This window comes from Lethenteron reissneri, chromosome 24 (assembly GCF_015708825.2).
Source record: "Lethenteron reissneri isolate LAM-NWPU_2019-01 chromosome 24, ASM1570882v1, whole genome shotgun sequence".
Taxonomy (NCBI): domain Eukaryota; kingdom Metazoa; phylum Chordata; class Hyperoartia; order Petromyzontiformes; family Petromyzontidae; genus Lethenteron; species Lethenteron reissneri.
Window position 1 is genome coordinate 7,048,920 of NC_083802.1, and position 15,555 is coordinate 7,064,474.

Sequence of the window (15,555 nt, forward strand, 5' to 3'; positions counted from 1 at the left end):
ACTGGTCCTAGGCCTCCCCTAGGTCAACTCAGCCTCAAACGAGTAATTGGTGTGGTGTGTGTGAACATCGCCACTGGGGAGACAAAGGCGGCCAGGCGTGGTGAATCCAAGTCCCGGGTAGTAAAGCTAGTACCTAATAAATTAAACTGAAAATTAATTATAATTGTCCTAGACATACACATTCTGGCATGTCTTACAGTCGTCACCTCCAAACATTTTCTTAAGTTTAGAAAAAAAATCGTGGACGTCACTTTGGTTTTGCTCATATTGATCTCAAGTTCAACTTTGCAATAATTTCCTGTCACTCATTTTAATTGGTTTTCGTAATGGCTATTACCAGATTAATATTATCTCCATTTATGTTTATGACTATTTATCCAATCCAATATTCAACAAGTAAACCCGTAAAAACAAAGTTTTTCACTATAAATCCTTTATATGCGTGGCAGCGAACTTAATATAAAGGATTTAAAAATATATTCGCCTGTGGAGGACGCGGGGATCGATCCCGCGACCTTTGGCATGGGAAGCGAGGGCGCTACCAACTGCGCTACTCCGCCACGGCCTGTGGAGGGGTTACGCTCTGGGCTCTTACACTCTGACGTTCAGCCAAAGCCATGAATGCGTTCTATCTGAATATATGTAAAATATTTTTTTTTTGCCTAAAAAGTGTACAATTTTGAGAATTTTTTTTCACGAACATTAATTGTCTGGCACAACGAGTGTGTGTGGAAAATGTCAGCTCGATTGGATCACGGGAAGTGGGTTAAAAAACGACCGAAAGATTTGCACGGTCCTAAGCAAGCAAGCACGCAAGCAAGTGAACTTAATATAAAGGATTTAAAAATTAATCTCTAATGATCATTTGAATCGCCTTGGTAAGAGCTCATCTCCGTCGTTATAAATGATCATTGACAAATTATAATATTTTTTATTAGGACCTTGTTTTGTAACAGCTTGGATACCAGCTTCAGTTTCTACTGCATCAATGTCTTTTTCCGTCCGTAAATGCCAGCCGTAATGTTATTTTATATGTACTTGCCTATTCCAGGATTTTATGAATAGTATGTATTTGGTAAATGTTAGAAATACCTTTTCTCTCTCAATCTTACTTGCACATGTGGCTAGTTGGCCTCCAAAATGTTATCTGTAGTTCCCTATAACCTCCGTGAACAATGTGATAAGAATCTAATGATCTATAATTCTTCAAATCGGTTGTCTCACTTTTGAAGGTAAGCAAATATGAGCAGACTTTACCCAAAAAACCTAAGAGTATGAATCCTTGCAGTCACGAAAGCTTCAAATCTAGAATGAGCAGAACTCTGTTCTATACATATAAAATGTCTTTGTCCATTGGCCTATTGGCTTTCCAAACCAATATTATCCAGCAGCATGTCTTTAAGCAAGCATACTCTGGACAGGAGACCCGGCATTGAGGATTGTTAAACAAACGCTGCTTTGGTGCCAGATGTGACTGAATGGACTTCTGCTTTTATATGCTTTTACCCATAATTATCACAGCACGTTGGTGTATATAGTTTGGAATAGAACAATTAAGAGATATTCCATGATTGATATTTCACACATGAATTGCATTATAGTGTGTTGACTGTGGTGTGCTCTCAAAAATGTTATGCAATGAAAAGCACATGACAAATAACGCAAATACAGTAAAGTCACATTCCTTTTATTATAGAAACCCAAACCTGCCCATTTGAGGATCAAACAATTCAATGTTTGCTTTGTACTACAGTATTAATACAACGGGTTGATTTGCAAAGTTACAGTATATGTTAAAGCGACCATCAAAACAGCATAAAATATATGGAAACCGTACCAATTTAAAAATTTTCGTAAAAAGATAACGCGAGGCATGACATACCTAAATGAGCACTTTTGGTAAAACGTTCAAGCTAGTTTAAAAATAAAAAAGGACACTCCCCATGTTTAAATTAATGCTTACCCGCCAGTGATTCCATTTACCGTTTCGTACATATAATTTAAACTGTGCATTCGGACCACAGCGTTTCTAAGGCACGCACAATGGACCAACCTATCCAAAGAAAATGTATCAACGTAAAGCACTTCAGTAGCACACACATACATTCTGTACAGTGTGCAGGTACAGTACCGCGTTCGAACGACCGCAACAACTAATTCAATCTCAAACCTACTCAAGTCAGGCCCTGTGTGGGTGCAGCAATATAATTGTCGTTTCTATAGGGTACACAAAAAAGGCATTTGCTTCGATGCACAGAGATTGCTCCTTTAGTCACGGACTCGCGGTCCTCCAAGTGCTGTTCAGGAGCCAATAATCTCATCTTGGAATCCAGAGGGGGTGGGCACAGTCATTGGAGTGTTTGTCTCACAAGCGGAACGTTGCTCGTTAAAATCATGGCTATGGGGCGGACACAACCTATCATCCCACCAGGGTGGCTAAACCAGGAAGTACTTGTGGGAAGTCAACAGCTGTCCTATAGAAATTAGCCTATCTATGCATGGAGAATATGAGATTTCCACCAGTGGCCTGAGCCACTTATGGAGGTGAGCAGCAGCCCTCATTCTTTGTTTGTGCAAGGAGATACTGGAATTGATTTGAGATTATTTTTTTCCTTATGGCACATCTTTTGAAAATGTATTTATTAGTCTACAATAATTATACAATACTTGTAGCACATATTGTTGTTACACACAAAATGCATATTCCAAAATGACAAGCAATAAGGAAAAATGTGTTGACATGTTGCAAGTAGATACTCAGTTGCATAGAATGTGTGGCCAGATGCACATTGATTGCTCATTTCCTTTTCTAGTCATTCTTTTCAGGTCAAGCTGACCTGAGAACAAGTCTCAAGGGCTACAGAAACCAATTGAAGTTGCACGAAATAAGGCCCTTGCCCAGGCATGGAATCAAACTCTGATCAATGATGTAGCAGCATTGTAAGCTAATCACTGTCACACCTCACTCACTGTAGCAAGGTATAAATGTTAAGCTCAATCTACAGTCAACCCATTCCCTGTGTGAGTAATTTACAAGGTCCATAATTTCACGCTGTGAAACGAAGTAAAAAGGCACTCCGCGATGTGTTCTGTGTTTGCAGGAAAGCAAACGTGCAATCAATTTACACCACGTACTCCAGCTTCCATAAAAAGGCTAATGCTTCACAATTTAAGCGTTTTAAATTTAGATTTGTCCTCTGGACATACACAGCAATGTTTTGCATGCAGATTTCATGCATCATTTTTTTTGTAATGCAATTTTACAGTTCTCATTACATTTACATGAACTAACGACTGCTCCCCCTTTGCATCTATCTCACTGGCGTTTCTCTCTTAATGATCATGCCGATTCATTAAACACAGTCGTGCTCCAGCTTCCATGACATTTTCAATATAAAAAAAAACCGTACGATCGCTTAAAAATTACCACTCGTTCAAATGATCCCTGCAACCAATACGCAAGTCCATCAGGCAACCGTTAAGGTATGATTGTGCTACGCAAAGAGACAACTTTCAGCATTAGACATAACACCCAACAATATCACTCGTATGCATTTACAGTGCTGTGCGAGAAACAGACTTCACGCCTCGGTCAAGCAGCAGCAGTAATGGAGACGTGTGATTTTGTGAGATCTGCTCTTGGATTCACCCAAAGGGCCTGGGATCTGATGGTAACGTTGTACTGTCTGACACCTCCACTAATTATCCTGCGCTTTTAAACAGGGCTCCAGCATTCACACATGTGCTCTCAGTGCAAGTAAACGTGTGCACCTGGTTCAATTCTGACCCTGATGACCTTTTTTTCCAGTTGCTGATAGTGGAAATGTTAGTCTACTGGATGGTAATATTATGTTTTGTATTACAGCCATCCAACTTTGGTTATGAATTCCACTTTCAGAAGATACTTTACATGAGAATAATTAAACGTAAAATGAGTCACTTAAATAATTCTGGTTTTAATTAGTACCACATTGAGGCGTGTGGGTGTATTGCTTTTACAACTAAATTGCTAATAATTAGGTGTAAAATGAGGACAATATATTTTGGAGAAATGTTTTGCTCCGTTGCAACAACATAACCGGTTAATAGCCCACAAAAGATTGTTGTGTGTGTATATTTAATATGGTATTTCCATTTTTGTTTCTGTAAAAGACCAATATACAGTACTGTATTATGAAAAGGCATTTCTTATGCGTAAGATAATGTGATTAGTAAAACAAAACCATTGGAGTTTATACATAGTAATTTCATGCAATTATTATGTTTCTGTAACAAAGGGGCTTTGAAAAGTGTAGCCTGTCAATGTCCAATTGTGGGCTATTCGCTGGACAATCACTACAAAACCTTCAGAGCAGAGGTGATTTTTAGCTAAGAAGGAATGTACCGGTAGAATTGATAACAAATCCTAGGCAGGATGGCAGCAGACCATCCATGCAGAAGCATGCAGGCACATTTGGTTACAAACCACATTGAAAATGCTTGCACTGCTTACTTGTATTATACAGGCAAAAACTGCCTAAATAGTTTAATCAGTCCAGAATCCCACACAGCCAGTGAGGTCACCATTGGTCGTAGATTTTTGCTGCGATGCAAAGGTTTCAGAACATTAGGTTGCATTTGCATATGGAAGCGTGTTTTCATAATGCACAGCTACAATGCATAAGTCATTAGATGCAGGATATCAGCCGATAGTATCCTACTTAAACCAAGCAAGAAAACTGTATTCCACTTATGCCACTCGACAAAATTGGCAGAGAAGAATATGATCACGTGAACGCAAACAGCCAATTTGGAGTCGGCTGCCAATGATTCCAAAATCCCAACCACATGAGTATAAAAAATTATAGATTTACAATCCAATGTAAAAAGTAGGAACAGTGATGTGCAGCAGAAAAACATGTTTCCAAATGCAAAAAGGGCTTAACGTTCACACACACACACAACGGTGCATACATTCATACGCACGTACACACATAAACTAGCATGAGAGCACATGCGAGCCATGAGAAAGCTCAGAGTTTCTCGACGTAGTTTCCAGGGAAGAGGCCTTGCTTGTTTCGTAATCGGCCAGTCCACCAGCCGGAAGGATCTGTGACCAGAGGAAACAGAAAACAAATGTCCTATATACAGTGATGAAGTGTCCTATATACAGTGATGAAGTACTGTAAATCCATATGCAATATAGTCCGATGCAAAGCATCAGATGTATAAGTTGGCAGAAAGGCAGTTTGGTAGAAAAACTAATTTAATTGCTTTAAATTTCGATTGAAAGCTTTCGTGACTGCAGGGATTCATCTTCTTGGTTCTTTCAGACGCTGTTTTTCCGACAGACCTGTTCTTCACATGAGGACGGCTGCTTGCGTTGTGGCCGAAACGTCGTCTGAATTATTTTATTATGTTTTATTTTTATTATTTCCCTTCTACGTGACTTTACCGAAAGAACCATGAAGAAGACAATTGCTTTAGTTGAGATTTTGCCGATTTTTTTTACATTGCCAAAGATCTGCATACATTGTCTTTCTGGACCAGGTCTAAAATACAAAAAACAAATCAGGACACTCATGATTCAATTAATGTTCGAGACCACAAGCGTACATGTTTCTGCTCACAGTCATTAATAGAATGCCAGCTTTTACAGATGAAGTAAGAAGTCTTCTCTCTCTCCCACAAGGGAGGGACTGAACAAATGTAGAAGCACAATACGGTTACACTTAAAAGCCAGTGACATCTCAGCCAATTAGTGCTGATCTATCAGCTGGAAAAAAAAGATATCAAGGTCACGACAATCAGTAACATGGCTTCTAGCATAAGTATTTTAATATAAATGCTAATTCATAGTAAACAAATGTTATTTTGCAGATGTGTTGCACCCTTTTTTTGTACAATTGTGTGCACGTCAAGATATTGGACCAGGATGTATGGAGTGTCTAATTTATTTTAATAAGGAGCATGTCCAACGCATATAATTTTTTCACATCTTTATTCTGCTGTGCCATTTGATGGCGGCTTCAGGCCTGCATATGTTTTTCGGGAATCAATGTGTAAATGAAACCAACTATAAATAATATACATACAATTATTTATATATCAATGATTAAAAACAGAGAATTAATTATTAAAGGATTTTTTTTTTAACCAGAGGAAAAACAGATGAATGCAAAACTGCTAGCATTAATTGAATCTCTGCGAAGTTTATTATTTCTTCACATTCTGTTTGGATTTGACTACAATATTTAAAACATGTCCATCATTTGCACTGCAATGTTGAAATTTTCTCTTACACACACACACCACATTGACACTAGTTTAAATGTCATGTTTCACACAGTCTGAGACATTAAGGTGATCATATTTCATCCGGTATTACTAAAGCAGACGTTGTGACACGTGCAGGCACTGTGTGAAGCCTGCATCACTATATTGGAAATGATACTCCGCGGTGTATATAAAATTACCGGTCCATTAGCACTGCTTGACTAGACCAGGATCACAATACTTTACTAACGCCTACGTGACAATATACTATGCCATCCCGTATAGGGAATTTAAAGGTATTACACAATACTGTACCTCAAAACAGTACTGTATAGGACATTGTTTACTGTTTTGCTGGACTTTAAACCGAGGACTCACTTAAGCGAGGCTTCTCGTCTCAGTGAGCACATGGTTAGAATGGTCATCTATCTATTGCCCAGTGCTTATTCCAAGGTTTTTTTCTCATGCCAAATGATGTCTAAAACTAAGGTCCTGCTTATTACAAAGGTATTGCCATATGGCAAGGCATTGCCCAATACTAAATCATTGTCCATAGCCAGAGATTTGATAATTTGGAATTTGGCATTACCAAGGTGTTGCTGCTTAAGCAATGCCATTGCTTCTTAAGCAATGGCATTATCAGTACAATACCAAGGACACTGATAGGTATCACATTTCTAAGTTATTTGCTTCTTAATCCATTAATAGGATTCTATGTATCATCCAGCACTAGCTGACACACTGGTTTCCATTAAGAAATAAGATAAATAACTGGGCTTATATTCGATATAAAATGTATTTGAATATGTTAAGTAAATTACCATTTTCTAAATTTGAATTGTTTGTCAAATAGCCACTGCTGTGATGAGCACATTGTATGTATTTGAATAGGTTGAGTAAGTATCCATTTAAAAAATGTGAATTATTTGTCAAATAGTCACTGCTGTGATTAGCACAGCACATTGTTTTTACAGTACTGTCGTGTTCTGATTACAACCCTCTGGAATTGGATGTAATCTGTCACGTGTAGCTCATAAGGCTTTGAAAATGATTCACTGCCATCCTAAATAAATGTATTCAACAAAATATGAGGTATATATTGTATCCTGTTCATGAGCAGGATAAAAAAAATTTCATAACCAATTTTCCATCGAAGAAAGTACACTTCTTGAAAATCAAGTTAGCTGGAATCCCAAAAATTGTCGGCCAACTGTTGTGGACTAAGTTTGTCTGATATCAGATTTTTGTATATTTAAGCCTAATTCCAGTTTGTTATTATTAGTTACATTTGAATAATCTTTGTTCATGCACTAATTTAATCATTTAAAATTATAAAAAAAAAATTATTTAAATTTGTAAGTTCCACCAGTAAAACAATAATTAGATGTAAATACATATTTCAATAATTTAAGCTAAAGTGACTTTACATATCATCAATTGGCAGTACTTTCGGTGGCATAAGCATAGAGGTGACACTGTGGAAGTGATGTCACTATCTACGATGTAATTTTCGTATCAATCGGAAAGTTTTTTTTTGGCTCATGCGAAATTTCATAGCGAGCTCCATTCATCAATTTTTTTGTGGGGATTAACCAAAAAACTGGAAACGTATTCCAATCCACACACAAGTGATCATTTTTGTTGCATTAACACTTGGCAGGACATGTTTCCTGCCACAGCCTGTAAACCTTCCAGTTACAGTTGACAGTCTTGCTTATTCAGTTTCAATTCCGCATCTTCAATTATGGAACAATAGATTAAAGTTGCGAATTGAACGGTAGATGGATTCGTTTGAAAGAGTACCATATCCTTCAGCAATCTACAAATCAAAAGAACAGTTGATTTAAAGGGATTCGCACATAAGTCAGATGCAAAGAGATTATACTGAAACGAGCAAGTCTATAATGAGAGTGATCTCACAACGGGGTTCTCCTCTATACCCTCTATCCTACAATGCAGCCTGAATACTGATGCTATTTCAAGTAACAGGATTAAGGAGACAATGTACTGTACTGTTCTTATAGAACGTTAATAAGTAATTTTTTTTATCATTTAATCAAGTAGCCACACAAAAAAATTCTACCCATGCTTTGATGGTCCATAGGTCACACTTCCTTTCTTGTGTGATAAATAATTATTGACCATCATTCAGTTAATTTCCATCACTTTTTCATAAGCCGGTATTGTGTCTGATGATCACACGGAGGAATTAATGCAAGAGTAAGTACAGATTTACAGAAACATCTGTAGATGTTAACGGCAGTAACAATTATAGAATTGTACAAATGTAATGATAACAGAAATCGTATCAGCAACCCTATTTACCTGCGAATCATATTACCCATGGGAGCTATAGGGTCTAAAAATGTATTATTATCCATGCCCTATTATTTTTATTATCTATGTTTTCTCCAATTGCAGAACGCCGTCTTATTTTCTCAAAAAAGTGACGTTGCTAAGCAAATTCACAGATTATCTGCAGTTTTTTTACAGATAAGTGGAGTAAATGTTCGGATAACACAGCAGATAACAGGATTCACAAAGGTTCACCCCACCCATATTGTCACGGATAAGAGGAGTTCTACTACAGGGCAGGTTGTGAGTGTAGTGTACATACCTTTGTGTAAACACAGTGAACGTACATTTAAGCTTTAACAATGTAAATTTGTTGTACTTGACTGAAAATATAAACTCAAATGTCTGTACTTAAAATGCAGTTTAAATGGTGTCTGTACACTACCATCCACTTTGCTTGCACAGTAATCCATCAAGTAGAGAACCCTTGTTTGCCTAGGATTCAATAAGTTTAGATTATAACGCTGACCAATACTGATAACAATCTCGCAAGTTCTAAGAATACACTGCAATTAATATCAAATAACTTTCACGTACAATTACGAATAATACATAAATAATAACACGCCTTTTGGCGTCCTCTGGTCTAACACCGTTTTGAGACGAGGCCCAAAAGAAAGCTGTCTCTGGTGTGAACCAATCAGTTTCAAGACAATTCATATATTATCAGAGTATGTTTTTTGTTTGCATTCTGACCACAAGTATTGTGATTAATGCAGACATGATTCCTTGTAAAAGTTTCAATTTGGGGTTTTAACATCTTAACACCTGTTTTGTTGCTAGACAAAAAGGGGAAAACCTATTCTCATAAATAATATTGTCCATAAATGATCAAGTACGGTGTCTTCATTAGTGTAGACACAGACGTATACTATAATGGGCATGTGACAATGCATCAATGTATTGATTATAATCTATTCTAAGCCTCATGATACATGCATCCAATCATGATGCATGCATGCATCCATGCATACATTTAGAAAACAAAACGAGGCACAGAGCAATCGAGACAACAAACATTGATTCCCTTAATCGTGAAAATTAATCGAATCACTGGGGGTTAATAATCATTACTTGCCGACTACAGTAAATATATTCACAGTGACATGTTTGAATCAATTGTCCTTCTTCGTCATCACGTGAACATATTTACCTATAAAAAGAAAACTCATCTTAATTTTTTTGTCACTGTAGTTTAATTATACACAGCGGTATTAAAGCATTGCAGCACAGCGGGCATGAGCCATGCTTCTTTTGGAAAATGTAGTTTCATGGTGGAAAGTAGAATCGAAATCCTCCCGGGAACTTCATTGATAATGACTTTTGCGTAATTTACCAATTAGCATTGAGAATTATTATTTTATTTTAGTGACATTGTGCAGACAGTTGTTATAATTACCCACGAGACATTTTCACCGCCAAAATTTCACAATGCCAGCTCAAATAGGAGAGTGGGCATCACTACATGTGAACAACATTCTAAAATACTCCAGACCATGGCCACTATTCAGACATTTATCAATAGGTGTTTCCCCTGCTACAGCTTTTTGAATGGCACCAGAATGTAGTGGGCCTAAATGTGCACGGTGCAAACTTAACAGGGCCCTTTTGCACTCCTGCCCTTTTCCTTATGACGAAGCAAAGATGTCAGGCGGGAAACATATCCGCTATTGTCACACATCACTCATGCCTTGTCCACGCCAGGCAGCGTTTATGCTTCCCGTAATGGCGTGGAATGAAAAAGCTCCCCATGGTAGCATGTTTCAAGTCACCTTGGAAAGAAAATCATGTGCACTGTTGGGCCTGCTTGGGCTAAGACCTGTGGGTGATGTCTCTAGACACACCCCTGCATTTCCATACCCACCGAGGCCTGTTATGAATCTCGGTGAGATGGCACTTCATTGTGGATATAAATGTAGAAGCAGCAGTTTATGTTTCGGAAAGTATTTAAAGAAATTGTTGCGTTGTTTTTGCAATTTCTCAAACTGTCAACTGAAAATTTTTTAATGATCCTAAATGCCATTTTTTAATTACTCGCAATACATAGTTGGCATTCTGGACTAGTAGGAAATGAACATGGCATAAGTGCCAGTAAGAGACAGCAACACCACTTACGCACTCTAACACCTTCATTGGCTCTAACTGAAGGGATATAGTGCAATGTGAGGACCATGCACACGTTGGTAACCATCACATGATTAATACAAAACCATGGGGAGAAGCCTCTGTTTACAAATCGAGGCCAAGCTGTCACTGCAGACTATGGAATTCATTTCTTTTTCAAGGCTCTGGTAAATACAACTGATCATGGAGATTACATTGAGTGCTACATTGCTTTAGTCTACAATAGCCAATGTAGGCCCCACTGAATAGACTAGGCCTGCTTCCAAAAGGCCCAAAAATATTAATCAGGCCTCTCAACTACTGAATCAGCATCACAGATTTTGGCAAGGCAGAGAGAGAGGGAAAAAAACACATCGTCAGCCAGCGTACGAGACTAGCAGGTAGAGAGGGTACAAATGTATGTATGTTGAGCTTCTTTCTCACCGTACATAGCCAACCGTGCTAATCAAAGGTGCGGGGGAAGGACAGCAAATTAAACACACACAAATAACTGCATGTCAACCGACGATCCACATCACCACCGGCTTGCAAGGAATGCTAATATAAAAGCATTACAAGTTAGGGAGCGGAAGGCAAGTATGACATGCATCGGCACTGCTCAGACACCTGGGCTGATGGAAGAACAGCACGATAGTCACTCCGTCTCGGCGGTGCATGTGTCACCTACCCTCCCGCAGGACGTCGATGACCTCATTGGCATTGAAGCTCAGCTCGTCCGTGTCTTGTGCATCATAAGGGTAGAGGGCACGGCATTGGGGCACTCGCGGCTTGGGCTTGGGCGCAGGCTTGGGGCGGCCGGCGCCCGGGGGTGGCTTGCGCTCCTGAGACAGCCGTCTCTGCAGTCTGCCGTGCATGAGGGAGGGCAGCACTCAATTTTCAGCCATATCAAGGGATGTGATCTCATTAATGCAATGTTGTGTAGAGTCAGGGCAGGTATTCACCTCTGGCTAGTTGACAATGACAATTAGGAGAGCACGTTGACTTAAAATACCAGATAAATGTATTGTACCCATCATGTGTCTTTTGTTGATAAAAATGAGCACCACTGTGTGGGAAGCCAATAAGTCATTGTAATATGAAAATATTATCCATTTCCATAAGAACAAGGCATTTCCTCGACTGGCACACTACCGTCAATGGAAATGAGCATCACCCCAATGCTAATTTTACTCTCATCTGACTTGGGAAATCCACTCAATTCATTGAGACTCGTTACTTGGGGATAATGGAAGAGAAATAAATAATAAATATGGACCAACGTAAGAATATTTTACCTCCACTTCCATGATGAAATGACTCTATAATAGTGCGGAAGCCTCAGAGGAAGTGTACGTAAATGTATATAAATAAAGATGGTGATGATGAAGATGGTACAGTTGTGAAATTATGTGTTGCATGCATGCATTACCATATTACTAAAAGGCAGGTACTGGCAAGCCACACTATAATAGTGGAGCTATTTAGAGGCAAATTACGGCCGGTTGCAAGTTTAGACCGCAACTGTATAAATGTGCTGCAGAATGATGTTTTACATGAAGCTAAGGCAGCCCAAGAGGGAAGATAGGTTCATATCCTGATTTCAGAGCCGTAACTTGTCCAGTAGTTATAACATCTGTATTCACTGAAAGCCAAAACTCACAGACTGTACTTGTAACATCTGCTCAATTTAAGGTGTATAGATTTCCAATACAATGGCAACTGTGGCCCATACCTGTAAATTGCTTTTTTGCCAAACTTTTCGGGAAAAAACAATTGCAAGTAAAAAAAAAATGACAATTTAATTGGATTTTATTGAAACACACGAACGCTTAAAACATTTAAAAACCGAGGATGTGTTCCATTATCAGTGCTGATTCCTGTGGGATATTATCCATGGCTAAATTAACCTCTATCCCACACCAACCACCATGCCTAAGATAACACAATACAATGGATTATTCTTCGAGTGAAAGCGCACATTCATTAGTTAAGGAAAACACTTTTTTTTTACGTCGTACAGACGCTGTGAGCTAGGCATGATTGCTATGCCCTGTAGATGAACCATTATGTCCGGCATTATTTATGGGTCTCTTCAATTGCATGCAATTGTGTGCGTTTACATTTTCCATTGTGTTGTTACTAACTATGAAGACCGCTTCACTTATAAACAGGTCGTAATTTTGAATCCCAGTCGGTGATCGACTGAACTCATCGTCACACTGTGGTGGATAAAACAAGTACTTTTTTGTGGAAAAACCTGACCATGCCATGTTAATGTGGAATTTCCACCAAGGGTTCAAGATGGTCAAAACACTTCCCTTTCTGCTTATTTACTGGCATTGCTCGACTTTGGAATGCCCTTCCATTGTTTCTTTTGCCAAGTTCTTATAGCCTTGCTCAATTCAAGAAACGTATTAACTCTTAACTATTAAATGTTAAACGTTGCTGTTTGTTGCTGGAAACTTTGGCATGTTGGGCATACATTCAGCAGCCGTGAATAAAAAAACACACAAGTGCCACACCATTCTTTGGTTCTTTCGGTTAAGTCACGTCTAAAGATAAAATAATAAATTAAATAATAGCATATTACGACGTTTCGATTGCAACACAAGCAATCGTCATCAGGCAATCGAAACGTCGTAATATGCTATTATTTAATTTATTATTTTATCTTTAGACGTGACTTAACCGAAAGAACCAAAGAATAATTCCTGCAGTCACGAAAGCTCCAAAATTAAGATTGCCACACTATTTTTTCAGTAAGCTACTGACTTACCAATACTAAATGCTGTCTGCTTCACAGTGGACGTTAAAGATATCGTGTCATTCCACGTTTCCCTCGCTTTATCTGGGTTCGGTTTATGTGATTTTACGTATATAGGCTAATCTATTGCTACACAAAACCTGCTATATGCGATTTGAATTCACTCACATGCGGCTATGCCGTTGGACGTGGGACAACATTGCTGTGTGTACTGTATGAGCTGCTCGGCTGACGGTTATCTCGAGCGGTTTCGCTTTGTGTGCACTTTTTTTGGAACTAATCTGCTGCATAAAAAAATTATAAAAGGGCACGATGCACATTGGCACCTCCTGCAAGACAAAACCCGTATGTGTGAAACACAGCGCCTTTGTCGTAGTACTGCGCTACAATAATGGCACAAATACCATAGGTACTCGGGAAAAAACGAAACAAAATCGTCCCGAATGGACTCACCCGGCAGCCCCTTTGTCTGGGACGCGCATGAAGGGCAGGTCCTGGGGTTCCTGTCGCGAGGGCTCGACGCGGGCGCGCGTGCTGGCGCCCTGGCGGGGCAGGGATGGCGCGTCGCCACCGGACTGCCGGTGGTTGGGGTTTCCACGATGGGGCGCCACGCTCTGCCTCTGCTGAGTCATGGGCGCTTGCTGCTGATGCTGCTGCTGTGGAGGACGGAATTGTGGTCCTGTGGGTGCATGACGGAAAAGAGGTTGGTGCGTGATTCGTGGGTTAATGTGAAGTCATTATAATCATCTCCATTGCTGCAATGAGTATTCAACGGATTGTGATTATTCACATAAGAACAATAATAATTTTACAGGCATTTGTCAAGCCTCTACTAGATGAAGGGATACCCAAGTTCTGTGGGTCATGGGGGTTTGTTGACAATACCTTACTGCAGGTTGGTGAGAACTGGTTTATATGTCACTCACCGTGGATGTCAGCTGAAGTTGGTAATCTAACTCTAGCAACGCTAAAGTTATGTTATGAACTGACAGAGTCAGACGTAATTAAAGTGTATCATATTTTAGAAGCAAAACTTTATCTGTTTTGTGAATGTATTGAAAAAAAAAAGATGTTCTAATTTCCGAACACAGTGCGTTCTCTAACTGTGGCATTTTCCCCAGTTGCATAGAGTACATATTCACAAGTGGGTGGGTAGTTTATCAACCGAATATGCTGTGGGATATCCAGATCAACAGTAAAGGTACCACTTTGCTATGATGCAGAATATTGTAGATAACAGCAATGTGATGTAAAAAAAAAACAAAGCGTCTCCCAACTGAAAAAAAATTATGTGCAGCCTTAATATCCATTGAGATACCTTACTTGAATTGTATAAAATTTTGAGATAACATTATTTCAATAAAGATATCTCCTACACATCTCAATACACGAATTAACTATTTAAACACTCTGCTCTGTATGACACAGATACATCGCTTTCACAATATTGAATCACCTGTTGAAAAGAACGTAGGTCATTAAAAATCAGTGGGGTATTTACACACTTATACTTACTTAATAGTCAAATGTCATAGGCGACTGTTGGAGCTGAGTCAGTTGAACGCGTAACTTTCACGACCAATATCCATAATAAAGTATGTTTGGTTTAGATCGCTTGAATATAAATATAAAAAATGGTACTCGAATCTAAATGTTGCGGGTTTACTCTCCAACACACCAGTGTGCTGAAGTAGTAACTAATTGGCGCCTTTTGTTTACGTGACAAACCTTACCAATTGGCTGTGTCGGGTGGTAACGGGTTTGACGACATTTATATTTACGTAATCTAACCCAAAAAAAAAACTTTTTTATGCTGGAGCTTCCTTTGCTCCATATCGTGAAGGAGGAACTCACCAGAATTGGGCCCTCTTGAGGTGCCCTGGCCACGCCCCCTGCCTGCACCACCGCCGTGACTGGCCGTTGCCCTGTTTTGGGGTCGCGACCTCCCGGATGGTGCGTCGCGTCTGGTGGGTCCTGCAGAGTTCCGACAAGCGCGATGGTCAACACACGCAGGAAAATACAGGCCCACGCGTGATGTAGCTGCACATCGCTCCATTGCACTTTTGTTTAATTCACGT

At 39.2% G+C, this 15,555-nt stretch overlaps 1 protein-coding gene across 1 annotated transcript in view; it reads right to left on the reverse strand.

The window, feature by feature from the left end:
• Positions 1-1,671: 1,671 nt before the first annotated feature.
• Positions 1,672-15,555, reverse strand: part of LOC133346476 (unconventional myosin-Ie-like) — a 113,433-nt gene continuing 99,549 nt past the window's right edge. Inside the window, exons 25-28 of the mRNA XM_061558087.1 lie at positions 15,332-15,451; positions 13,931-14,156; positions 11,402-11,577; positions 1,672-5,089 (exon numbers count right to left, since the gene is read on the reverse strand). Coding sequence (XP_061414071.1) covers positions 5,013-5,089; positions 11,402-11,577; positions 13,931-14,156; positions 15,332-15,451 — 599 coding nt within the window. The 3' untranslated portion in view covers positions 1,672-5,012. The remainder of the gene's footprint in view (positions 5,090-11,401; positions 11,578-13,930; positions 14,157-15,331; positions 15,452-15,555) is intronic.